This window comes from Galleria mellonella, unplaced genomic scaffold, assembly GCF_026898425.1.
Source record: "Galleria mellonella isolate WM207_F2 unplaced genomic scaffold, CSIRO_AGI_GalMel_v1 utg56, whole genome shotgun sequence".
In the NCBI taxonomy this organism is placed as follows: Eukaryota; Metazoa; Arthropoda; class Insecta; order Lepidoptera; family Pyralidae; genus Galleria; species Galleria mellonella.
Window position 1 is genome coordinate 4,020,567 of NW_026442117.1, and position 27,898 is coordinate 4,048,464.

Consider the following 27,898-nt stretch of genomic DNA (forward strand, 5'->3'; position numbering starts at 1 on the left):
GCGCCACCTACGCTTAGCTTTTCATGAGGTTAAGGCATAAGAATAAACAATCTGGTAAAGGTTAAATTAGAGCAAAATAATAATGGTAACATTTTCTGCATTAAAACACAATGAAAAGGGCAAACAAAACATATTTACAAGATGCTGATTTACAAAATGCTATTTACAAAAGGAAATTCATCTAACATTTTAAATTAATAATAATTTTTATAAGTGAATTTTTATCATAAAACATACTCCACAATAGTCATATACGTCCCGGCATTAAATAGGTCACCCCTTTCTTTCCCGTGGATGTAATAAGAGGCGACTAAGGTAGCTTATGGTGGAGGGATGGACAGCAGTGTCCCTCTTAAAACATCACCAAAAGCCAAACTGCGATTGCCAACCCGCCTACCAAGCGTGGCAACTATTGGCAAAACCTCCCTTATGGGAGAGGCTACGTTCAGCAGTGGACAGTTAACAACTGGTACAGCTACAACAATTACGTAATTTGTATAAAAATAGTTAAATAATATAGTTAATACTAGCAACACCGTAAATGTCGCGCATTGTTCTGTTTTAAAACCTTGAATCGTATCTGATCATGATTAAAAATAGGCACGCCATGGTTAACTCTCTAATTGTAGAATCCAGTTTTACTTGTGAAACGTTACATTTTCTTATCAACTGCAGTAAGCCAAAATCAATGTAGCATATTTGGTTTAATTTTCAATAGAAATAGAATAAATACATACATACATATCTGTCACGCTTGTCTCCCATTAGGGTAAGCAGAAACAATGCAACGCCAAATGCTTCGATTCAAACAAACCCCTTTCGCTTCTTCCACGTTCATCAATCTTTTCATACACGCTCGCCGGTTACAGGTACTTTTAATTTGGCCCTTCTTCAGCACGTCGCCTATTTGGTCGACATACGTCCGTCTAGGGCGGCCCCTACCGATATCACCATTCATTTTTGCTTCATAAATCTCTTTCGTAATTCTTCTTTCATTCATCCTCTCCAAATGACCAAACCAACGCAACATTCCTTTTTCGATTTTTGTCACTACATCGTCTTTATAATAGAATAAACTAAAATCATTTAGATTTTTTAAGGATAAATCCGCCTATGTACATTTTTGTTATAACCCAATATGTATATTAAAAGTAAATGTAAAACATATATCTAAATAAATGTATATAAATATAATTGAGTCGTTCGTTAGTCTCGTTAAACTCAAAAACTGCTTGACTGATATGTATGTTTCTTTTTTTTATTTTATTCATTGTAATACAATACTAAAGTTCTACTGAAAACTGTAAAAATTAAAATAGGTCATTTTAAATGGGAATCGCTACTTGGAAATACTTTTAATAAGTGCTACATGAGTACGTACGTGATACGAAATTCACTGGATCAAATAGTGTAAAATATAAATTAATTTTATAAAAAAATCATATTCATTTTAAAATTAATCACGTTTTAACATTGGGATCACGTAAGATTTTTATAGGATTATTATATTTCATATCTATTGGACAAAGGATACAGTAATACCATTATATGTATTGGTATTTGTAGGTATATATTTGAACTCTAAGCTGGTTAAAAAATTCGTTTGCGTATGGCAAAATTAGTTCAAGCATAAAAGCACCAAAAGGTAATAAACATATATATAAACAAACAAAGTCACATGCGCATTTTTAACGTTAGTAAGTGTATCCATTGTTTACATAATCCATTTATCGCTCGAGAAATGGTAAAAAGAAAAGAATTTTCCGTGTCATATCATTTAAAATAACAAGATCAAGAAATATAATTCGGATTATAGCTTATCATACAATATTATAATTGAAATAATTTGTAAAAGTGTTTGAATGCTTGTTACACTATCACGTTTAAATGGTTGGTCGGATTTAATTAAACTTGTTAAACTATCCGTTTAACAAGTTAATATTTACATACATACATACATATCTGTCACGCCTGTCTCCCATGGGGGTAGGCAGAGACAATGGAACGCCAATTGCTACGATTCTTACATACCTCTTTCGCTTCATCAACAGTCATCAGTCTTTTCATGCATGCTCGTCGGTTAAAGGTACTTTTAATTTGGCCCTTCTTTAGCACATCGCCTATTTGGTCGACATACGTCCGTCTAGGGCGGCCCCTACCGACGTCTCCATTCATTCTTGCTCGATAAATCTTTTAATAATATTTAATTATAAATTAGTTTATAACAATTAACCGAAACACCTAAAATAATCTATTTCTAATGAGATACTCTTTACGTAAACAAAACCACGGTCACAATGATAAGGAATATAGAAATTACTAGCTTTTACCGGCGACTTCGTCCGCATGCTCGGGATATGTTCATTACCCAAGATAAAAACATCCATGTAGTACGTGGTGTAAGAAAAACGTGGTGTAAGAGGAATCGGTAGAATATTACGCGATTGGAGGTTATTATGATATTTATAGGGATGTGACTTTCTTAAACAATGGATGATAATGGAATTGTAACTCCGCCTGTGCTAACGGTATATGCTGGTGGTTCAGCAGTGAGGAATGATCGATGAGGATAAAAAGGAAGGTCAATTCGCCCATCGTTATGAATACTCCTGGAATTCAGCACGATGGATTCCAGGGGGACCACGTGGAGGTCGACCTGATAGGGTATATTGTTAGTAATGGGACTGATACGTCTGTATTACTAACAATTCTCCCCGCCCCCCTTAGCTATTATAATATGAAAGTTAATAATAAATATGTATGTTAAAAAAATATTAATGTTTTTTTTCATAAAATTTTGCTACATTTTATATAAACAATAAAAATGTTACATATGATTTTCATTTGTTATTTGACGGCTCCATCCAAAGGCAGTCATACCCACATCTCTCGGCTATCCGAGCCCAGAGTACTTAATCTCAGTTCTAAAAAATAATGCTTACTAAAATTATGAAAAAGTATTTTTTTTTATATATATTTAATTTTCTCTTATTCACAAACACAAACTCTGGTCAAAATCAGGGTTGCCAGATGTTCGTTATACTACCGAACCGTTTGGTATTTTAGCACTGACAAAAACACCGAAATATGGGTGGTTCAATCTTTTATTTATTAATTTTTCTTCTTAATAAACGATTTAAGTATCACATTTGAGGCTGAATTATGCATACAATGCAACTTCAATCTGATATGTCACGAAATGCAGATAATAGTTAAAGCAAATCAGAACTTGCTAGAAGCGTGCATTGATTAGAAATCGATATAATTTTTACATATTTCTTTTTTTTTTTTCTTAGCTCCTGAATCCTACATAGTTTTTTTTTTTTTATAGTGCAATGTTTATTTATAATGTAACTATGTAGAACAAAAAGTAAAAAGTGGGAATAAATATAATTGTATATAATATTTAATATTGGTTTGTCAGCTAATTTCTCTTGTACAATAGTGCTTTGTATTGTCAGAACTTAGATTATATGGATACAGTATCGAGTCTCAAAACGAGTCAACTTTTTGTCATTTAATTGTCAAATAGCTGACTCGGTTTTTTATTAGTGTCCTATATACTTACGCACATAATAAATCTTGACGTATCTATATTTAATTATTTAGTAAATAAAATGAGATAAAAAGATACAAAAATTATAAAACAAAATAAATAATAAAGGAAACAATCATAACTATTTATCACACAAAATTGTATGAAAAAGTTGACCCGCTTTTCTCGAAACATTTGTATGGAGACACTCTATCTATATAATCTAAATAAATTATTAAAACTATTTTTCGGTATTTTTTTAAAAAGACCTAGCAACACTAGTTAAAACGCAGCGCGAAATAATTACTAGAGAGCATTTTTGTCCTGCCCCTTTACAGCCCTACATGTTACGTGTTTGGGAGACGGAGGGATTAGAAATGGAACTGCCATCGAGATTACTTCCTGGTGAATTCGTGAATAGGCCAACTGCGCAGACTTCATTCTCACGTATCATCCCTTCCTGGTACATGCGCGAATCAATGCAGGCGGGGTTACAGTTCCATTTTCAACTATTCCACTTACAAAACCTGCGTGACCGGGAACCTCGTACGTGACGTCGCCCGCCATCGCATTTGATTAAACTGTGTAATTTTGATTATTAAATAAATAAAATGTATTGTAAGATATATACATAGTATATACACTTAATCAGCATACGCACATCAGTCATGAAGAGTATAATTTACTAGTAAACAAAGTCAAGTGACTTGATTGCGAGAAGCCGCAGTGTTGCTAGAGGGGCAGTATAATTCCCCATAATAACGTATATAGACGGGCATTTATTTTTGCTATTTCGGAATAAAGTATGTTGTAGATATATTTTCAACCGACGTTGAACGAGGTCAAAAGAGGTCAACTGACGTCAAAAGAGGATTCTCAGTTCGTTTGTATGCTTTTAGTAGTAAAGTATGCTTTTCTAGTTGTAAATCAATTTGAAAAATCTTTTTTTATCCGAAAATATATACTAACAGATTGATATCATAGAAATTTTAACACAATCGGTTTAATAGTTTAGTTTTTAAAATAACTGGTTTTAATACGACTGAAATCATTTTTTTATGAAACACAATTTAATCATTGAGAAACGAAGTAAATTTTTGAGTAATAATTTTTCGGTTTTGATATTTGTAAAAAAATCATTATAATCCTGGTTCATTTAGAACAAAGTCGCGGTTAAAAACTAGCATTATATACATATATACGTGTTACAAACCGAAATTATTAAAACTACATTACATTAACTAACCAAAATAAAAAAATATTTTTTACCCAGAATCACGAAAAATATACCCAATATGGCAACTCCGGTTCCTACCTTAAGAATTTCAATATAAACAGAGGTCATTCAACTTCATAATATAAAATTATTTTCAATACATACATTAATGAGGGTAAAGGAATTTATTAACGAGTTTCAAATACAAACATCGATTCTGTCTAACAACGGAAACAACATTTCTTAATCAAATTCTTCAAAATGCCAATGAATTTCCAAACAAAGTGGAATTCTACATGAAAAATTTCAATCAGTAATTCTTGGTATCACAGTCAGCGCTCATAAAACGTTCTCACTGAACTTTATCCTTACAGCACCGCAACCCTCGTTTAGCTGCTCTTATTAACCAACTTTAAAAAAGGAAAGGTTCTCGATTCGGTTCTAAACTAGGTGTTATCTTGTGGAAGTCCATATCACTGGTTAGTCGATTAGAAATATTTAAGACTGCCAACACTCGAAGTTTGTCTTCTATTATTATAACCAAAATTTCTACAACCTTCCATATTAGCCATCAATCACCAACGCTACTCCGTCCACGCACGTTTTGTGATGTTATTATATATATTTTTGAAAATTTCTATCCTAATATGTTATATAACATAGGTAGATTTTTAATTTTACGTACCGCTAACGGTATCGGTTTCACCCTGCAGTTACAGGACAAATTTTATCTACAACAAACACTTCCAATATTTCTAGATTAGAGACACAAACAATGGAACTGGCGTATCTTAATCATAATTTAAAGACACCTTAACTACTATTAAAGAGAAAAAACAACATATCTACTTGCAAATAAAATAAGACCTTATCTTTTGGAAGTAATGTCTCGTAGTTGAACAGAATGTGTTTCGATTTTTAAATGACTTCTTAAAGGAGGAGGTTTTTAATTCGTCTTTTTTGTTTATATTCTCACACGCTACCTTTAGCAATTCTAAACTGATGTTAAAACATTTTTGTGCAATCAATAGGCGTATTCATACTTTTCCTAACTCTAAGATATTGTACAATTTTACCGACACAATACAATAGGAGAGCAAACTGTATGCATTTGTATGGAAACGCTTTTTTAATACTAAAACTTTGTTTCAGTCGATTTAAAAAAGAAGTAAGTTTTAATTTTAACTATATTTTATTAATATTCTCGCCGATTCTGAACCAATTTATAATCGGATTGGATTTCTCAATCCAATAAATTTATTTTTATTTCTGTTTTTATGTTATGTGATAGTCGACTGACTGAGATAGTACATAAATATATTGCTTATAATTCTTTCTAATAGAAAATTAGAGACGTAAAAGTGAGTTTGTTTGTTACTTCTTGGCGTTTAACAGTTCTACCAATCGTCAGTAAACTTGATATACTAGTATTTTACTTAATAATCGAGGGATGGGTAACAACGACCCTTTTAAAACATCACCAAAGCCTTACTGTTGTTGCCAATCCACCAGCTAAGCTTGGCAACTACTGTTGAAACCTCCTATGAAGGGGTCCTTTGTTAAGAAGTGGACAGTTGGAGCTGATGTGATAATATAAAAGCGCGCATTATTTGGGATGAATAAAAACATAGGCTACATTTACTCCCGTCAATCAACATATTCCAGTCACGCAGACGAACTTTCAGATAAAAACCAGTGATGAATTATCGATATTTTGCCAATTACCATGAATGATATGGATTTAATTATTATTCTAATTTTCCAGTACTGAACGATAGCACTATCAATCACAAAATAATAAAACTTGGTCCTTTTAACAAGTTTGTTTAATAAAATATTAAAAAGCGACTATGATAATGATAATTTGCCATCTTGTGGCTGTACTCGGGCAGTGGACATTCGAAAACTGGATAATGGCCCCTCAGACACTAGACTCTCGAGCACTCTGACACTGGACTCTCGAGCACTCTGACATTGCACACTCAGTTACAAGACAATTGGACACTGGGCCTTTGAATACTCGACTCGAACACTGGACACTCTGACACTGGGCCTTCGAATACTCGACACGAACAATGGATGCTCTGACACTGGGCCTTCGAATACTCGACATGAACACTGGACGCTCTGACACTGAGCCTTCGAATATTCGATACGAACACTGGACACTCCGACACAGGGCACTTGGATACATTCCACTGGACACTCGGACACTGCACAGTGACACTAAACAATTGGACACTGGACAATTTGACACTCGAACGATATTCTCACACTTAACACATTATGGAGGTTTGTAGTCTTCTAAAGATGATAAACAATTATTTAGCTTCATAAGGTAATCATGTGATATAAGGTTTGCAGTTATTTTAGACTTGCTTTTTTCCGTGGCTTTACCTATGTTCAATTAATATGTATCCTATGTTTTAATTTAGAGTATAACTTAGCCATGTAGCAAATTTCATTCAATCGTGTAACAAAACATCCAACATAATACTAACATGCACATTTTTATAAACTTGCATATTTTTTAATAATATTAGTAGGATTAGAACTAAATTTGAAATTCGAGTAATTTTCTACATGAGAAATATCTATGTAATTTCTAGTTTCGAATCTTTAGAAAAATCTGTCTCCAGAAAGTATTTTATAACATATTCCTTCTATATTTCGGAGACATCGGCTTTTCCGGGGATTCGAAGTTGAAAGCACAGTTGAGAGGTTGACCGAAATAGGGCCGGGGTCGCACCTGCTGAAAATAATCCATTCGATTTGAGAATCGAATCAAATCCTAGAGACCTATTCCAACCTAGTTCTATATATTTTTTTATATTAAAAGTTTTTGTTTACAAACTTTTTTATTGGTCACTTATTTATTGTCCTCTATTTCGTACACGCAGATTTTTTAAAATCTTTTGAGTATGAAAATCAATAAAAAAGATCACTTGTAGATAGCGTATCAAGATTAAACACAACTATTATACCAGATTTTAAGTTAGACCTTCAGAAACAATTGTGAAAACTGCATCCAGTTTACTTTAATAGTTTTTGTGTGCTCCTGGAAAAGTACATACAGGCAGACAAAAATTCTAAAAATTATTGTTTTAGACTTCTCATGTAAATATCTCCTAAATGTGTCCCATATACAAACATCAGCTAGTTACAATTTTATTATATTAGTTAGATTATAGTTTACTAGAAAGGCCCAGAAGGTCTTGACACTAAAGGGCGAAACGAAACGAAACACAAGTCAGTGACAGTCAATATAACTTCTTGCTGTGTTTAAAATACACATAAATACATTCTCAGAGCGAATAAGAATAGAATAGAATAGAATAGAAATCATTTATTCAAATAAACTTACATTGAAGCACTTTTGAAAAGTCATTACATTTTTTTTAATCTACCGCTCGTTCGGAAAGCTGTCTCATCACAAGAAGAACGAGCAAGAAACTTGTGTGTTGCTCTTTTTTTTTTTTTTATTAATTAAGATAAATTAAAATATTCAGGCAGTCAATATAAAACTTCTTCCTGTGTTTCAAAATACACGTAAATTCATTTTCAAAGAGCCGAATATAATATATTTAAATCCTTGGACCCAATTTAAGATCAACATAGGATCCAACCAACCTTTTACCCATTTGTTAGAATTCAGTTACTCTGTATAGCCAGTTCTGGTTCGAAAGGTTATAAAATAGAAAGAAATATGTGTATTGCAAAAAGAAGTTACTTTTAGCTGCCAAAAGTATGTTTTATGTATCTAATGTTGTTTACGATGTAAGTTTTCACGGACGTTTATAAGTTCAATCCAAATTTATCGGATGTTTTTATTCCGGCGAATAAATATAGCAAATATTTCCTTTTTGTGCTCCTTAATATTATGGCGAATTAGCTGACGTCATGTCAGGAAACTGTAATATACCATAATAAATAGACACTCTATTCAAGTGCCATAAAAGATCTTAAAGACCTTTGAACATTTCAAGCCATTTAGAACCATTCGGTGTGAACATTATGTTCTAGAGATGGGTAATACCGGTGTCACTCCGATATCTATATTTTGATTTCCTCTAGATATTGATGGCAGAAATGGCAGATATCGCCATATGGTCCCGGCATAGAATATGCCAATATGCCCTTCCTTTTCCGTAGGTGTTGTAAGAGGTGACTAAGGGAGGCGTAGAACTGGCCGCAGTCTCTCTTAAAACATCTCCAAAACCTAACTGTGGCAACTACAACAAAATCTCCCAATGGGGATTCTTATGTTCAGCAGTGGACAGTTAAAGACTTAATATGATGATGACGTAAACAGAAATAAACGTCAAAAATCGCCCATTACAATACCGCTCATACCAGTAAGGTTAATTCAAATAGTTTTTTAATTTCATTATCATCAGTCGTTAACTGTCCACTTCTGAACATAGATCTCCCCATATTGGGGAGTTTTGCTCTTAGTTGCCACGCTTGGCAGGTCGGCAACCGCAGTTAGGCTTTTAGAAACGTTTTAAGATTGACGCTGCTGCTCATCTCTTTACCATTAAGTTCCCTTAGTCGCCTCTTATGACACTTACTAGAAAGGGATCATAAGGCGAAATTTGTTTTTTTTTTTTTTTTTTAAATTATTTACGTTAATTCTGGTAAGTTGAGATAGTGATATAAATATTTGAGCAGCCTTAACAGTCAGCCAATCTGATTTACAACCTTTTTACATATTTTTATTATTATTATTAGATATTTATTATTATTAAATTATTAATAATAATACTATAATTATATTATTGCATAAAAATATTTATTTCGATATTATATATTGAATATCCACTGTGTAATATAATAATTTATTTATTTATTCTGAATTAGGCACACCAACAGTATACATATTATACATAAAGTGATTAACATTTTTTGTGTACAATGCTGATATGCATACCTATAGCAGGCGTACACAACATTGACTGATTATATGTATATAAATGTCATAATATAATTAATATAATAAATTAAATTTACAATTACATATTCTTTATTAAAAAAATTCAATTCAATTAAATATAAATCAAGACTGGACAATATCATCAAATCTACATGGTCTTCAGTATCTTACCGCGAAACACTGCCCATGCTGCCCTATTGAACCAATAATTATTGGTTCAATATAAAATAAATGTAACTACAATACTCATACATATATAGCTATTTTCATATATTATCCACCCTATGAAGTAACCTTTCAATAAGGCTTTTCAGATCACAACATAGTATATGTACATTTTTGCTTAAAAAATTACTTCAATCATGAACGAACGCCAATGAATGATGAGATATTTCGTAGACAGCTTTGACTAGATATTTGAATTTAGAACGCAAAATTGCGTGTTTACAAATATGTTTTGCTTGAAGCAAACAGTGTTTACTCCGCAATAATAGGAGCAGCTTCAATCATTACAAAATTATTATAACACTGACAAAAAGGGAATACGTCAAATGTCAATCAATGATCGATTGCAAAGAAATTATTTATGACATTTAGATTAGCAAACAAGCTGACGACCCGCCTGGTAGAAAGTGGCAAGTTATAGACACCTACAGCAGTGTGGTCATTAAAGAATACATTGTACCAGTGCGACACTTTATACAAAAGTCGTCTGCTTGGGTACTTCTGTTCCATTCGTGTTTCTGCCATGAAGCATTTGCATTGCTGTTTTTTCATTGGCATATCCCAACCAATGAAATTGCAGGCTACAGAGACATAACACCTTAGTCTTCAGAAACGGCAACTCATGAAGAGTATCGTGGGCGACACACTATACTCTGTTTTATCTGTGGTACTGTTCATGTCTATAGGCCACAGTTACTGCTTTCCATCAGGTGGGCCGTTAGCTTGTTTGCCATTCTTAGTTGCATTAAAAAATGCTCTCATGTATTGCCTCTCCTGAGAACTTCGAAGCTAAGCCTTTGTACCCTATAATGAATAAAAGTCGGTTTGAAATTGACACCATAAACATACATCGACAAATTCAAGCGAATTGAGAACATTCTTCTGTCGGCAATTGCTGAAAAAAAAACTTTTTTTACTTACTCCGTGGTTCGAAATTGATCTGTAATATAACATGCGTAAAGACTAATTTCAAGTATAATGTTTAATGTATTGCATTTTTTTTTTCAGATACATTCTCTCCCTTGCACTAGCTGATCTACTAGTGATCATCACGTGTGTCCCCTTCACGTCGATAGTGTACACGGTTGAGTCCTGGCCGTGGGGTGACACAGTATGTCGGGTGTCAGAAGCAGCGAAGGATGTCAGCATTGGAGTATCAGTGTTCACGCTGACGGCTTTATCAGCTGACCGGTACTTCGCCATCGTAGATCCGTTGAGAAAATTGCACGGTACAGGTTAGTGCATATTTTTTAGTAATTTTTGCAAGTGCAACATAATTTTCTATGTGGTTCCAAAATTAGAATACACTACCCCTTCCTTTCCTGTAGGTGTCGTAAAAGGCGAATAACGTAATGGTCAAGTAATTATTTATTAATATATATATATATATATATATATATATACATTGTTAATGCATTTATAAATATTGTGAGCAAGGGTGGACTTATATCTGACAGAGATCTCTTTCAGTCAACCCAATGCAGTTAGAAAGCATATTGTTAGCGGGTAGCTGAAGTGCTATGTAAATGCTAAGCAATGTCCCTCTTAAAATATTACCAAAGCCTAACTGCCAATTTAGTTGCCAACCCGCAAAAATTATGGAGAAGGCCTGTGTTCAACAGTGGACACTTAATAGCTGATATGATGATAATGATGATGATGGTGATAAACATATAATTATCTTTAAAAATAGAGTTGTCACACATCCTATATTTATAAGACACGATAACATAGAACACACGAAATTTCCTGTGTAGTATTCGAGTAGTGTCTTGGATATAGCATTTACGTCCTTTACTACTCAGAATCACGAGATCAATATAATGTAATAGAAACGAATAAAACGCACTCAAAAAGTCATATACTGGCTTTAATGTTTATTACGCATTTGCATAATATATAGTTTCTGATGATAAAAGTAATTAACTCTTATTTTTTCCCTAACTTTAGATATTATTTTACACAATAGCATTATATAATTTGTCTTGTACATACTCTGTAATATAAAAATTTAATATTGTTCACTTAAATTCTGAATGAATAACCTTTTTCTTAAATGAATTTAAGAAAAAGATTTAAAATATTTAATTTTAGAACCACTGTAGTGAATTTTTATTCTGTTACTATTCTATTACTCTGTAGTTTAACAGCAAACAATTAAACTACGCTTGGCTGCACTTATTTTATAAGGGTTTTCATTCTGAAATAATTTTCTTCAAGTTAATTACAACTTCTTCTACTTAAGCCAATCACAGACGGAATTATAGTATGTATTAATATACTAAGCTTTTTTTTTTTATACAACTTAGAATGGCAAACAAGCTGACGGCCCACCTTTCACTTTCCATCAGGTGGGCCGTCAGCTTGTTTGCCATTCTAAGTTATAAAAAAAAAAAAAAAAAAAAAAAAAAAAAAAAAACCTGATGGAAAGTGGTAACCGTCGCCTATAGACATGAGCAGTACCATGGACATAATAGAGTATACTGTTTCGCCCATGATACCCCCCATGCGTTGCCATTCCTGAGCACTCAGATGTTATTCCTCTGTACCCAGTAAATTCACACCATATCCCACCCTTCAAACCGAAACACAGCCATGCTGCTTCACGGTAGAAACAGGAATGGGACAGAGGTGCCCAAGTAATCGACTTTTGTACAAAGTCTCCCTCTGGAAAAGCATTATGTTATAGCAACTGCCACAGAACCAACTTCTTACACCCCTAAGGGGATAAAATAGGGGATGAAAGTTTGTATGGGAGTTTTATTATAATTGAAGCTAAAAGTACGAAGCTTTAATTTTAAACTTCTGATTAGAAATAAATACAACATTGTTAATGTTATTAGAAGTTTCACACTTAAGATGAAGAGAGGGATGAAAAATTGTATATGATTTTTTTTGTAATTAGAAATATTTAAGTGTTTTTTAGACCTTTGATTAAAAATAAAAGGTTTATTAGCTGTTTTTTTTTAATTCTATCTCTAAGAGAGTGATGTAGGGAATAATTTCTTTTACACGAAAGTTTGTTCGCTTTCCTGATTTAAAATTATCAAATTTATACAAATTTGTTCATTTAAATTTAGGAAAACGAAGTTGTTTTAGTCTTTTGCTAATAAAAAATATAACATGGGGCTTTGCAATATAATTGAACTCGAAACAGACAGAGCCACGGGAAACAGGTATAATTTATAAGACAGAGACGGAAAAGTGATTCTCGCGAGAAATCGAATGTCACACGCGAGCGAAGCTGCGGGTAAAAGCTAATTTAATATTAAAAATTTTAATGAGATTTTACTTGTTACTTCACACATTTGCATTATGTAGGCAATGTTTGGTATAAAGAAGAACATAGATTACTTTTTATCATAACATGGATTATATACTCGTACATATGTATTGCTATTAAATTAATGAAAAAAAAAACGTTTATAATCCACATATTTGTTTAAGTAATAACAATGACCGTGTAGTCCCGGTATAAAAATGGCCACCCCTCCTTTTCCGTGGGTGTCGTAAGAGAAGACTAAGGGAACTTTATTAAGTTCCCTTAGTCTTCTCTTAGTCGAGAGTTGGACAGCAAAGTCCTTGTTTGAACATCACCAAAGCCTAATTGCGCTTCTTAAGCCACCTGCCAAGCGTGGCAACTACAAAACCTCCTAATATGGGGAAGCCTATGTTCAACAGCGGACAGTTAACGGATGGTAATGTAATAATAACTTATTTTAATGAAAGACTTAATTAATACTTAATTAAAGTTAATTTTATCACAGACGATTTAACATTAAGTATTTAAAATTGTATATTTATATAAAAAAAAACAATTAAAAAAGAATATTTAAAATTAACTTTTGCTGAAATGTTACTTCATTCGAAGACAGTTCAGTTTAACTACGCATCAATTTATTTACGTAAATATATTACTGGGGAAAATTTCAATTTTAACACTTGCGTTTGATGTGGTAAACGTTTAAAGTATTCAACGGATTTTATTACCAGCGTGTCGAAGTTACAAAGTGAAATAATGTAGTTTTAAAATATATAAGTATCATAAAAATATTGAGCAAACCATCAAAAAGTTGTGTTAAAAAATATATATTAACTGCGGCTTGCGGTTTTCCTTTTTGCCGTATTATTTTTAACCAGTTTCACACACGAGGACTGTCTCAATTTTAATTGCGCTACAACTTCGCCATTTTTGTAGCTGTTTAGATAATTACTTATGATTATTTAATATAATCTATTCCCGTATTAGTTTAATGTTTATTTATTACACATTTTCAGCCGATTTTAACAAGAAGGAGACGCTCAATTCGGTTGTATTTTTTTGTATATTTATTACGTCATAACTTCATCAGTTCTAAACCGACTTGGAAAAGTACTTATTGTTTTTGTAAAAATTTTATGAAAATCGGTTTAGTTGTTTTTAAGTAAAAATAACTGTCACAATTGCAGTCCCTTTTTTTGTTTTTTTTTTTTTGTTCAATTATTCATATATCAATTTTCTTTTATATTAATGTTTCATTTAAGTGAATTAATTTACCTAAGAATAATTGAACAGAAAAAAATACTTTCGCCTCGAAATCGGAAACATGATGTCAATGCATCGGTCTACTCGTAACCATGGCCGTTGTAACCTGAATGCCTACCATGAATATTTTTCGAAATTTCATAGCTGAACGAATCACAAATTTAATGTTAGAATTACATAATACATACCGTTTAAAAATAATAATTTTAAAATATCGTTCCTTTGGCCTATCATATGTAGTATACCTAGGATTTATGATAAACAAAACGTTAAGCTCCATTTACTGCGTTGATTTCGGTATGAACAAAAACACAAAATTGAGTTTGAAAATTCGCAATTTCATTTCATGGTAGACGAATACTTCCAGATCGAAATATCAAGATAACTCAAGTATATAAATATATAATTATAGTTTATAACGTTTTTCCTCGTCTCATATAAACCATGCGACGCGAAAGTCCAACTACTATCTTTTTTTTTTCAGAAAAAAGAAAATACAATCTTAATTTATTTAGAAGTGCGTAAATTGATTTCTAGCACGTAGCGACCAAAATGGTTCCGTGCTTGTACGATATTAACTTTTCTATACTATTAATTCATTTCTGCTACATCACGCCACATTTTGTCACTTTCTGTAACTTGAACGTATATATATATATATATATATATATATATATATATATATAAGTTAGAAAAGTATATATACAACACCATCTAGTCTGAAACTGAGCAAAATTTAATACCAGAGAAAAACTTTCTACAAAAATAGTTTACTTGGGTAGATCATCATCATCATGTCAGACCTTAACTGTCCACTGCTGAACATAAGGTTGCCAGTAGTTGCCACGTTTGGCAGGTGGATCGGCAACGGCAGTCAGGATTTAGAGATGTTTTAAAAGAAAGGCTTTAAAGATGTTTAAAAATCCTAAACCGTAAATTTGTAGCTATTTCACAAAAAAAATTGATATTTTTTTATGGAACCCTCGTTACGCAAGTGCCATTCTCACTTGACCAACTCGCACTGGACCGGCTTTTTATTTTAGCGTTTATAGAAATCGTACTAAATCGATTTAATGTAAAATGATTAAAAATTGTTTCGTAACTTCGAATTAAAACTTGTTCAATTAAGAGAACATCTAAGCCTGTATACATAATTTTTGATCAATGACTTCTATAATTGATCATCCTACATTCGTTTCTTTAATCCTCTTAGGTATTTAGGATTACAGCAATATCTTTCTTTAATAAATAACAAAGACAATCGAGCATCGTTACACCTGTGGTCTAATTTAGCTTCTAAGACAACTGACAAACTGAGCTTGTATAGGATCCAACGGGATCGTGAAAGGAATGTTGATGTGTGAGACTTCCACTGTCTTAAGCTTTAACGAGAGTAGTAAGTTAGACGCGAACAGCGAGTAAAACACACATTTGGAGACCATTGCAAAAATTTCAGGGTCATTTATTTATTTATTTAACTCTTTATTGCACCATATATAAAAATATACAACAACAAGTGAATAATTTAAGTGAAATACGGTAATATTAATACAGATTGAAATATACACATAAAGGTACAAAAGGCGGTCTTATCGCTAAGGCAATCTCTTACAGACAACCTTTGGTTAAAGGAGAACAGACAGAAAAGGGCAGGTGGCGCAAGAGTGAATTAATAATTTTTCATGCATAAAATACAAAAACATGTAATGCACAAAAATATCAAATACATATAATTTATTAAACTACTTCTGTCATTCTATGTCAGACTGTGATATATGCTAAGTAAGCTGTGTAAGTGACCCATCACTTATCCGCCGTATAAATGAATGTTAATGACTTACATAAATGCTTACTTACACATAAATGTACCACTAAAAACTTTAACACTAAACACTTACTTCATATTCCAGAGGGAGACTTTGTACAAAAGTCGATTGCTTGGTACCTCTGTCCCATTCGCATTTTAACCGTGAAGCAGCATGGCTGTGTTTCGGTTTGAAGGGTGGGATATGGCATGAATTTACTGGATACAGAGGAATAACATCTGAGTCCTCAGGAATGGCAACGCATGGGGGGTATCACGGGCGAAACATTATACTCTGTTATGTCCATGGTACTACTCATGTCTATAGGCGACGGTTACCACTTTCCATCAGGTGGGCCGTCAGCTTGTTTGTCATTCTAAGTTGTATAAAAAAAAATGTTCTTCGGAATTTATCAAAAACATTTTTTCCATTAATCTCCAAATTTTCAGTGACAAATTTATAAGAAAATTATTTCATGATTAAAGCTTTAGTTCACTTGTAAAGAACTTTTAAATAATTTAATCAGAAACATTGAAAATTATTAAATTGTTTTTGAATATTGACAGATTAATTACGGCGTTGCCACTCTTGGACTAGCTGAAGTTATAAACACTCTTGAGATATATTTGTGTGCAAGTAGTAGTCTACGCTCTGTATGTCTTCTTTGTATTGGGTGTTAAAAAAATAAATGTGTATAAATTTGTCATTTTTCACATTATATAGTTTCACAAGTGTATAATCAAGTATATTTGGCAAGTGACAGTAACAATTTTCTTTCGTAAAAAAAGCCTCATATTTCTTAACATTCAATGAGATAAATTTAATTAAAAATAAAACACGAACGCGGGCCAAACTTCACGAACTGATACTTATTAAAACAACAAAAATTCTAATGATCCAATTCTATTTCCTTCAGACTTTCAATGGAATACAGTTAATTAATACAAATCATTAATAAATTGGCAAAAGAAAAAAGTAAATGAAAATATTTGTATTATTGAATATTTCTAATTATATTTACATCAAAGAAGCTTATTTTAACTTCGTCAAATTAATAAAACGGTATCTAATTATAACGACAATTGAGTACATATTTGATAAGTCATTTACCAGCAGGTCGTTCTCGAATATATGAGTAAATATGAACATACAAATTGATAATTGAATTTCAAATGTCTGAATTAATGCATATTTAGTCACGTTCGAAAATGAACATCTAAAATAAACAAGCCATTTAAATCCAATTATAGCTGTGACATTTACCCTTTCACTTTCTAATTTTCATTAAATCCTGTAAAAGAAAATCCCATATAAACCATCAAATAAATAAATGAAGCTATTATAGCTAAAACTAACATACAACACACATACATACACACAAGCAATATCTTGAAACTTGAAACTTAGTACAAGTCAATTGAAATAAGAATAGGCTATTATTAGACTCACTTTTAATTGTCTTTACTTTTTTAACCCTTTTTTTTTCACATTTTTACATTACACACTGTTACATAATATTTAAAAAATATGAAGAAAGGAAAATAAAATCATATTTTTTTGTCATAGAGAATTAATTACGCGCACTAATAAGGAATATAGTAACATATTGTAAATTGAATAATGTATTGGGAATGGAATGAGTGTCCAGGCTTAGAACGACCTATACGTTCTATTCCCGTAAGTGTGGTAAGAGACGACTAATGGGCTTTATTGTCGAACTTTATTGTCGAAGGATGGGCAGCAGTATCTCTCTTAAAAAAAAAAAACGTAAGTTTAATAGTTGGGATTTATTTAAAACCTGAATATTAAAACGCATGCACATAAAACAAAATAGTGGAGAAGGTGTAGTACAAATAGCGATACCGAGTAACAGCGAAACTGAACAAACGACGGAAAAGGCATGAAAATAAGATCGAAACAAACCACTACAAATAAAACATGCTCGAAAAGAATTAGTAAAACAATAATAGAGATGATGGATGCGAGAGATGAATGTAAGCATGAATAAGAAGGGACAGCGCTGCCAAATACTCTCAGACTAACAACCTGGAAATTAATATCCAAGCCTACAGATTCTCCACAAGGGGGAGCAACAAAAAAATAAAGTATCTCTCTTAAAACATCACTAAAGCTTAACTGCGATTATCAACCATCTTTCCAAGCCTGGCAACTACTGGCAAAACCTATACTTATGGGGGAAAATATGTTGGACAAATAACAGCTGATACAAAACAAATACAATAATTAGTATTAACAGTATATTGTTAACGACCTTCATTTTCAACAAGGAATCAAATAATTGCTGCAAATGCAAAATTGCAAATGCTGTAAGTATTTAAAACGCTGAACCCTGGATTCAGAAATCTTAACCTATAGGACAACAGAGAATGTGAGGTCCAATCCCAACGGATTGAATTGACAAAAGGCAATTTTTTTTTTCTTTATACAACTTAGAATGGCAGACAAGCTGACGGCCCACCTGATGGAAAGTGGTAACCGTCACCTATAAACATGAGTAGTACCATGGACATAACAGAGTATACTGTTTCGCCCATGATACCCCCCATGCGTTGCCATTCCTGAGGACTCAGATGTTATTCCTCTGTACCCTGTAAATTCACGCGATAGCCCACCCTTCAAACCGAAACACAGCTATGCAAACATAACTGCTTCACGGTAGAAACACGAATGGGACAAAGGTACCCAAGCAATCGACTTTTGTACAAAGTCTCCCTCTGGTCTGTCTGGTCTGGTTTGTTTTAACCTGTTAATCCTTACTAATATTATAAATGTGAGTGTGTATGTTTGTTGTAAATTTTTCAATCTCAATTATCATCATCATTATAAGAACTGGTATCTATTCACAGCTAAAATTAGGCCTCCCCTTGGAGGACTTTGCCAGTAGTTGCCATGCTTTTGTAACAATCAATCCTTATTCATTCTCCTACACGAAAATTTATGAGGACATATAGATGGCTGTGTATTACTTTTTCCCACAAATACTACTGAATGGAAATTTGATTGATTGACTCGAACGAAATCGCGGGATATAGCTAGCATTTTAAATTTGAATGTGAATTTGTTTGTTACATCTTGGCATCTTAACAGTTCAACGAACTACCATGAAATTTATTATTTTACAATATTTCAAATGAAGAAGATTACTTAAATATTTTTTCATTGCATCAATGAACATAACCTGAACATGTGAAGGTAGTCCCTAATAAAAAGACAATTTATAACGCTCATATCTTACAACTTAAAGCTGCCAATGAGTCTTAAGTGATAGAACAGCAGTAGGTACATCACTACTATCGAATGAGACCGAGAGTTAAGTCAAATCCTACTTGTGCAAGATGCTTGTGGAAACTTTGCTCTTTGCTACATATCCCTCTTATTAAGGTAGAAATTAAGTTAGCTAAATAAAAGAAATATCGGGTATACTGTAACTATTGTTCTGAAATGTTCTAAGAGAGACTCTGAGACTATCCTTCGATCATTAAGTTTCCTTAGTCACCTCTTACAACATCTACGGTAAAAGAAGAGGCGCTCCATTCTATGCCGGGACCGCATAATCCAAAAAAAGTAATCAAGCAGCACAACGACAAAATACAAATTGAGAAAATTTGCCTGTTCCTTTTGGGAGTCAATTAAAAACAATCAGTTAAATCTAAACATTTTGTGCTTTAAATAAAAGAAAAAAATAATCATAAAACATATTTTACTTATCGGGCAACACTGAACTTAATACGTGACAAAAATGAAATAAATAATTATCATAACATACATATACATAATTTTAAATTATATAGATTAAAAAAAAACAAAAGAAAAGCGTTTCAGTAAAAAGAATATTTAGCACATTATTTCCATCCAACCGTTCGGATAGTATCTGTAATTATGTATGTGTCACTCAAATATTTGCTCATTCCTATTTAATAATAAAATCTACATATCGTGATATTTTACCAGAGACCCTAATAAAAAGTGAGCTCATAAAATATTTTATCATCTCTATTCTTTGACCCGGGGATTTATTTGAATCCTATCCTACTTTGATTTGTTCCGCCAACAAAACATGACTCTATTGATATTGAACATGTCATGTACCCTTATTGTTTTGGATCTTCCCTTCAAGAACTATATATAACAAAATATTAGAAAAAATTATTTGTATTTTAGTTAACAAAATAATTCCGAATACGTACTTTCATGTGACTTATCTGAATAGGTTACTAGCTTAGATTATATAGTCTCCATACCAGAGGAAGATTGCTTGGGCACCTCTGTCCCATTCGTACTTGAATGGTGGGATATGGCGTGAATTTACTGGGCAAGAGGAATAACACCTGAGTCCTCAGGAATGGCAACGCATGGGGGATATCATGGGTGAAACAGTATACTCTGTTATGTCCATGGTACTGCTCATGTCTATAGGTGACGGTTACCACTTTCCATCAGGTGAGCCGTTAGCTTGTTTGCTATTCTAAGTTGTATAAAAAAACCTTACAAAGAGAAAAAAGAAAAAAAAAATTCTACAAGCAAAAGCAAATCAAGTTTTTCATACAATTTTGCGTGATAAATAGTGATAAGTATTATAACTTCTAAATTTATGTTGTCTTGTAAATTCTTCATCTTTTTAATGTAAGAGCATTATTTTTTTATTAAATAATTAAATACAGATTCGTTAAGACACACACACACACACACAACGAGTCAGCTAATTTGACAATTAGCTGACAAAAAGTTGACCTGTTTTTGAGACTCTATGCTCTATCTATATAATCTAAGGTTACTAATATATTACATTACTATATCATCTATTTCTACTGCGAAATACTAATACATACATTATCGCCTTTACAACTGAAAGGGGAAATCTATCAACTTTGTGCGCGGCGCTCACTAACGAATGCTGTGAAAGTGTAAAGATCGTCGATAGTAAGTACGTAAGTACACTCGAGACTTGAGAGCTTGCTCGCCACTGTACTACTGTACCTCAAATTCTACTATAAGCCCCCTCTCCCTCTCCCGCGTGTCGCCCACCCCATCGAATCCTCATACAAGACGTTAGCGTTTTATAGTTAAATACAAACATATAACACAAGTTTATTTTTTTTTAATTTCTAAAATACTTTCTGTAATGAACATGTCATATGTATACGTTGTTACTACTGTCAGTATTTCTGTTTATTTTCATTCTTCAGAAGTATAAAGGTAGCCTAAGACAACCTCTATACTAAGCCTCCCCCAAAAAGGAGGTAAGAACCTAATTATGACATCACTATACATAACATAGGTACTCTAACTTAGTGCACTAACAAATTTTGTATTACAAATTTTGTGATGTATTAAAAAAATTCGACAAGTATATTTTGATAATTAATACAATTAACATAATAATACCTATTTAATTCTTAATTTAGTCTCAATGTCAAAAATACACTTATTTATATATTTATGCATTTAAGTTTAAATAAAAAAAATAGTGTAGGTACTAAATTTAGTTTAACAGTAGACAGAATCATAAAAAAATACTATTAAAAAATGCTTGTAATTAAGTATCATCAGGATATATCAGTCCCTATTGTCCACTGTTCTACATAAGCCTCCCTCATAAGGAAGGTTTTGCCAGTAATTGCCAGCCGCCACATAGGAATGGAAGGTAAAAGAAAAGTAATTAAGTATATTTGAATAAAAATAATATTATATTATATATGTACTTACTAAAAGGTGGGTAAACTATGAAATAAGATATACAAGAGTAAGCTATTTTGCCACAGACTGAAATAGTCTCTTAGGCATCATACATATTTATTTAAGATCTAGCTTAGAATAACAGTGTATCAAAGAATAGTGGAACTTTCGCTGAATATCATGGAGACATCAGTTTTGCTTTCGTTATCGATTTTTCATACAAATAGTATGATATTATCAAGTGAGGTATGTCATTTTAACCATTTGTTAAAGCCTGACATAATAAATTTACATGTCACCTTTTTTTTATTTTGTTCTTCTTCTACCCGATATAAAAATATAACAAATTTGTAGTTGGCACAAATGAACTTTTTCTGTATACATTTTTTTTTCTCAATAATATAAAGCTACTTCTAACTACTTTCGAGTTTTTATTCGCTCCACATGTCTTAAAAGACACCATTTTTTACATAAGTAATAATCCATAATCAATATATTATAATTTAAGTTTAGGGGGTTTCATAAAACAGTAATTTCGAGAAATTATCAAATTAAAATATTAGGTTAAGAGATAACTTTAGAGAAATAACATCTCAAAATCGACCCTATTGCTTCACAAAAAACAATTCTTTTAAAAAATATATATATATAATGAAATAAAATAAATAAAATAATAAAATTTGTGTAAAAATGGTTATAATAACATATTACTCTCATTATATATGTATGTGCGTATCTTTATATGTCAGTTGAACACTTAATATACCAACATAGCTAAATCGCAGTGCTGAATTATAGGATTATAGGCTTGCATGCCTAGTGTTTAATTCGTAGAGTTAATAATAAATATTCGTTTCATTTGATACTACTGAGTTATATTATTTGTATAAATAATGTGATTTGATAAGTCAGCCTTTTATAGTATACGAGTATTTTTAACCGACTTCAAATAGAAGGACGTTCTCAATTTAGTTGTATTTTTTTTTTATGTTTATTACCTCATAACTTCGTCAGTTCTAAACCGATTTGGAAAATCTCATAGAAATTGTATCTAAATCGATTTAATAGTTTGGTGTTTAAATTAAAATAACTAATTTTACTCCAATTGAAAAACGATTTTTTTTGTATAATACATTCTTTATTTCCATATATACTTCTTTTTTTTATTAAAAAAACCTATTTTACTTGGTAGAATGAAACCCGCTGCTTGCTTCAAACACAAGCCATTTTTAAAAACATAATACCGTGTTCCAAATTCAAATAGTCACTGTAGACAAATTTATTGTTAAAATTAGTACCTGTTTATTTCAAATATGTTTAAGTTTACACAATGTATAAGAGTAAGTTCGTTCATTACTTTTATTACGGGACCATGAAAGCCTTTCTTACATTATTCCTTTTACCTACCGATATTAAAGTTAGGCTAAAGTAATTGCTTATCGAGATCATAACCTTTATATTATTCTGTATATTTAATATTTGTTCTCAGCAAATACTATCCTATAAATGTATGTTCATAATTGAATTTTTGCCCATCGTTAATGTAATATATGTACATTACTAATATTATTTATAGACATAATAGAAAGTCCAATACATAAAAGAAGATGATATCAGAATTATTTCATCCTTCAAAAGGAAACTAAACATTTATCTCAAATAGACATGGATTTAAAAAAGAAGAAGGTTCTCGATTCTTTTTTTTTTTTGTTTGGTACCTAATAAATCTATCAATTGTATATATTTTTATGCAACTTAGATGGCAAACAAGCTGACAGCCTACCTGATGGAAAGTGGTAACCATCGTTTATAGATACTGTACTGTTTCGCCCATGATACCTCCCATGCGTTGCCATTCCTGGTGGCTCAGGTATTATTCCTCTATACCCTGTAAATTTACTACCACATCCCACCCTTCAAATCAAAACACAGCCATGCAAACACAACTGCTTCACGATAGAAACACGAATGGGACAGAGGTGTCCAAGCAAACGACTTTTGTACAAAGTCTCCCTCTAGTAAAGATCTAAAAGAATATACTTACAGATTTGTTTCATAGAAATTTCATTTAAATCGGTTTAGTAGTTTAATCTTTAAATCTCAATAACAGGTAAGGTTAACTGGAAGAGATCGTTTTTAACGATAAGGTCATTGTTGCCTCCTTATCTTGCTTTTATGTAATTAATTGTATGTAATTAAATATTCATTTTGTTTGTGTACATATTGTTAATCTTTATAATCTATATCATTCTTTGAAGGAAAGAAAGAATTACGATTACAATTGATTTCGGTTTTTTTTTCTTTGTGAAACAAAATCTTTATTATACAAACTCAAATACGTGTTAATATGAAAGTAACAATAACCGTGTTTTTTTTTCGAATAAATATTAAATTTAGAAGCATGCTAATTATTACGTTTTCACCTATGAATCCGTATAAAAAATTTCATCTGAAAAAAATCTTATTAAATTGTTCATATGGATTCTTTATAATTATAAAGTTCCAAAAAAAGATATCACAACATTCCTTATTGTAGCTAATTGATTATTGATCTTAGTTATTTTCGTGGCTAATAATAAAATATGAGTGTTCATTAGCCTTCGACGTCATTGGTCGTGTGATTTTCTATCATAAAAATATCATTTGTATCATTTATATACGAACTATCAGAATCATTAGAAACTACAGAAATAAACATCTGTAAATATTTAACAATACATTACTTAAATAATTTAGGTGCTATGTAGGTAAGAAAATTGTACTACATAGATAGAATTAAAAACACATATTTAATTTTAATATTTATTTTTAATGCCACTAATTGAAATTTATTAAGCTTTAATCTCTTGTTTAATCAATCATTAAACCAAGCAAAGCTGTAGGTACAGCTAGTGAGGCAAGGGCGTCATTAATCATTATCGATTATACTAGAAACGAAATAGTGTCATTTACCTAAACGTTAGGGCGACCATACACGAGCAGATGAATTTTTTTTAAGTTCTGTATAATTACATCAATCGTTTAGTTCTCAAGCTAAGATATCCTGTGTTGTGAGGAACTAGACAATGAATCTCTGGCAGCATAGCCCAAAACATCCAGCCCGGAGACAATTCAGAAAATTTCATTTCGTAAATTCCACGATGGAATTATATATTTATAACTATATATTATATGTACTTTCCCGAGGGTGTCACAAAAGGCGACTAAGAGAACTTAATTGTCGAGGGATGAACAGCAGCGTGCCTTCTAAAATGTCACCAAATCCTAACTGCAGTTGCCAACCTGCCTATCAATCGTGGCAACTACTGGTAAAACTCCCCCAAAGGGGAGACCTATGTTCAGTATTAGACAATTAACGGCTAATATAATGATTATTATTATTATATTTACTACAATACATGAGACCATTTGACAAAATTCCGTCATGCATTTAAAGATGGCAGCACTGTTAACATCGAACAGGTACTATCAGCTGCTCAAGTAATTGTTTTAAATCACTGGATCAGGACAATTTAACTGTAGTTACAGTACCAACTATATAAGACATACATGCTCTGTAGGACCTAAGACAGCAGACGTAACGCAACGTAAAAGAATGAAGACTAGAAGCGATGATTATACTAAAGTAGTCAGCATCTCTAAGTGCTGGTGTCTAAGTTGTCCTGTAACTGCTTCAACTTTACCATATTGCTCATCATCCGGAGCGGCTATGACAATTTCAAGTGGTTTCTTCTTGTGCAACTTAGAATAGAAAACAAGCTGACCAGCCCCTGATTGGAAAACAGAGATAAACAGCAGCATGGATATTACATGATGCATTATGATACCCATGGTACCATTCATGAGTTGCCATTACTGAGGACTAAGGTGTTATACCTCTATACCCTATAATTTCATAGATATAAAATCTTCAAATCAAAACAAAGCCATACAAGCTCAGCTAATTCACAACAAGTCAAGTGTGTCTCCCTCTGGTGGATTGCAGTGAATAAATTATTATAGTTAGCTATATAGTCGCAGGTTGAAGAAGTCGGTAATGAGTGCGTGAAATCGTCCATATATAGCTGCCCTTAGATGCATTATTTATAAAGCTCATGCGAGCTAACGACAGGTACTTAAGGGTAAAGACGCAGTGCGAATTCTCATAGCGTAGTTTTTCTACACATTTATTAGTACTAGCACCCCACCCCGGCTTCGCACGGGTAAACAATTGCAATTATTGTAAGGATCGCCTATTTTTTGTACTAATAAGTATATTATTCGCTAATAATGTATGAGTAATTTTTTATAGGTTAAAAAATATTTCAAATCAACTATTTTTTTCGTAATTATTCATTATAAACTGAAACACAAATCTTTTTTTCTTTATAATATTAATGTATTACACATGACATTATATTTTAATTATATGTTCAAAATTTGAAATAAAAAAAAAAAAACATTAAAATCGTTTCAAGTTTACAATTAAATTGGTAGGAGTATCTTATGAACAAGTTTAGGACTTGACTATGAGAATGTGGTTTCTTTATTATTATTGTATTAAATGATATTGGTAATAACTCATTTTATAGATGATGCCAAGCGTGGCAACGTGATAAAAATAAATATGGTTTAATATTAGTATAAGTGTTCATATTCTTAAATACATATTTGTAATGTCTATAAGAACTTTCGTCAAGCAAAATCCAATTAAAAAAAATTGTTCCCTGCACGTTGACCGCTCTAAACGGTCCTTAAATACTTATTTAAAACAAATTCTCTGTCAGAGCCAGCACGTTTGCCGATGGCTCATTTTTTGTAATCAAAATCTAATTTATCAAAAGTGTTTCAAGCTATTTATAAAGTGTTAAAGAAGTCGCCTCAGTTTTCTAAAGACGTTGAGTCTATTACAAAAACGTATTATAATAATGCTCGACTTCAAAAAAGTGGTAATTATCGTTTCTATCCACAGATTTAATATTAAAAAAAAGAGAAACAAATAATAAAAAAAATGAGAAGAAAAGAAATGAAAAAGTGATTATACTTGTGTGCGTAAAATATAAATGTGTCAACCAATTCTATTTAATAACTAGCAGTCCGTCCCGGCGTCACACGGATGGACATTTTTACATTATAAAAGTGGCCATTAAGGCTGCACATGCAACGGAAGCTTAAAAATGGAGTATCTTCTCCCGTTTTCCCAACATTTCCCTTCACTGCTCTGCTCCTATTGATCGTAGCGTGATAAAAAGTATACTATAACCTGCCCAGGAGTATGAAGAATAATTGTACCAAGTTTCGTTCAAATCTGTCGAGTAGGTTTTGTTTCTATAACGAACATACAGACAGACAGACAAAAATTTTACTGATTGCATTATTGGCATCAGTATCGATCACTAATCAGCCCCTGATAGTTATTTTGAAAATATATTGCATGTACAGAATTGACCTCTCTACAGATTTATTATAAAATCTATACGATTTAATTTTATTTTTTCTAAAAGGATCTATAATCATATAGATATTTTATTAAAATCGGTTCAATAATTTGATTTTCAATCAAATCAAAATAACATGATTTTATCATAATCCATATATGAATACATTGTCATTCTTAAAGATTGAGGCATTATGCTTCCATGTAATCAAATTCCTATACATGGAGTCGCTGTATTCTTTATTCTGAATGTGTATATTATAAAATGTCACCATAATAATCATAATCTCTATTAAATAATAAATTATAAATGCGATACTAGCACATTGTTGAGCCTTGTATCATTTCATACAGGTAATAAAAGAATACCAAAATTATTTTATATACCAATTTATAATAATAATGTAACAAATCACAATCCAATTATCCGCATATGTAGAAAATACAGAAATGTATGTAAGGACCTTGATATTTGCCAACAATCCTTGCAATGTTACTCGTACATTGAGGCTACCAATTTGTTACTTTAAATTTATAGTCGTTATT

At 31.9% G+C, this 27,898-nt stretch overlaps 1 protein-coding gene across 2 annotated transcripts in view; it reads left to right on the forward strand.

Moving 5' to 3' along the window:
- LOC113515991 (neuropeptide CCHamide-1 receptor) overlaps positions 1-27,898 on the forward strand; it is a 191,656-nt gene that overhangs the window by 132,717 nt on the left and 31,041 nt on the right. For both annotated transcript variants that reach the window (XM_026900317.2, XM_026900319.2), the window contains one exon: positions 10,918-11,144. In XM_026900317.2, the coding sequence (XP_026756118.2) occupies positions 10,918-11,144 (227 nt within the window). The remainder of the gene's footprint in view (positions 1-10,917; positions 11,145-27,898) is intronic.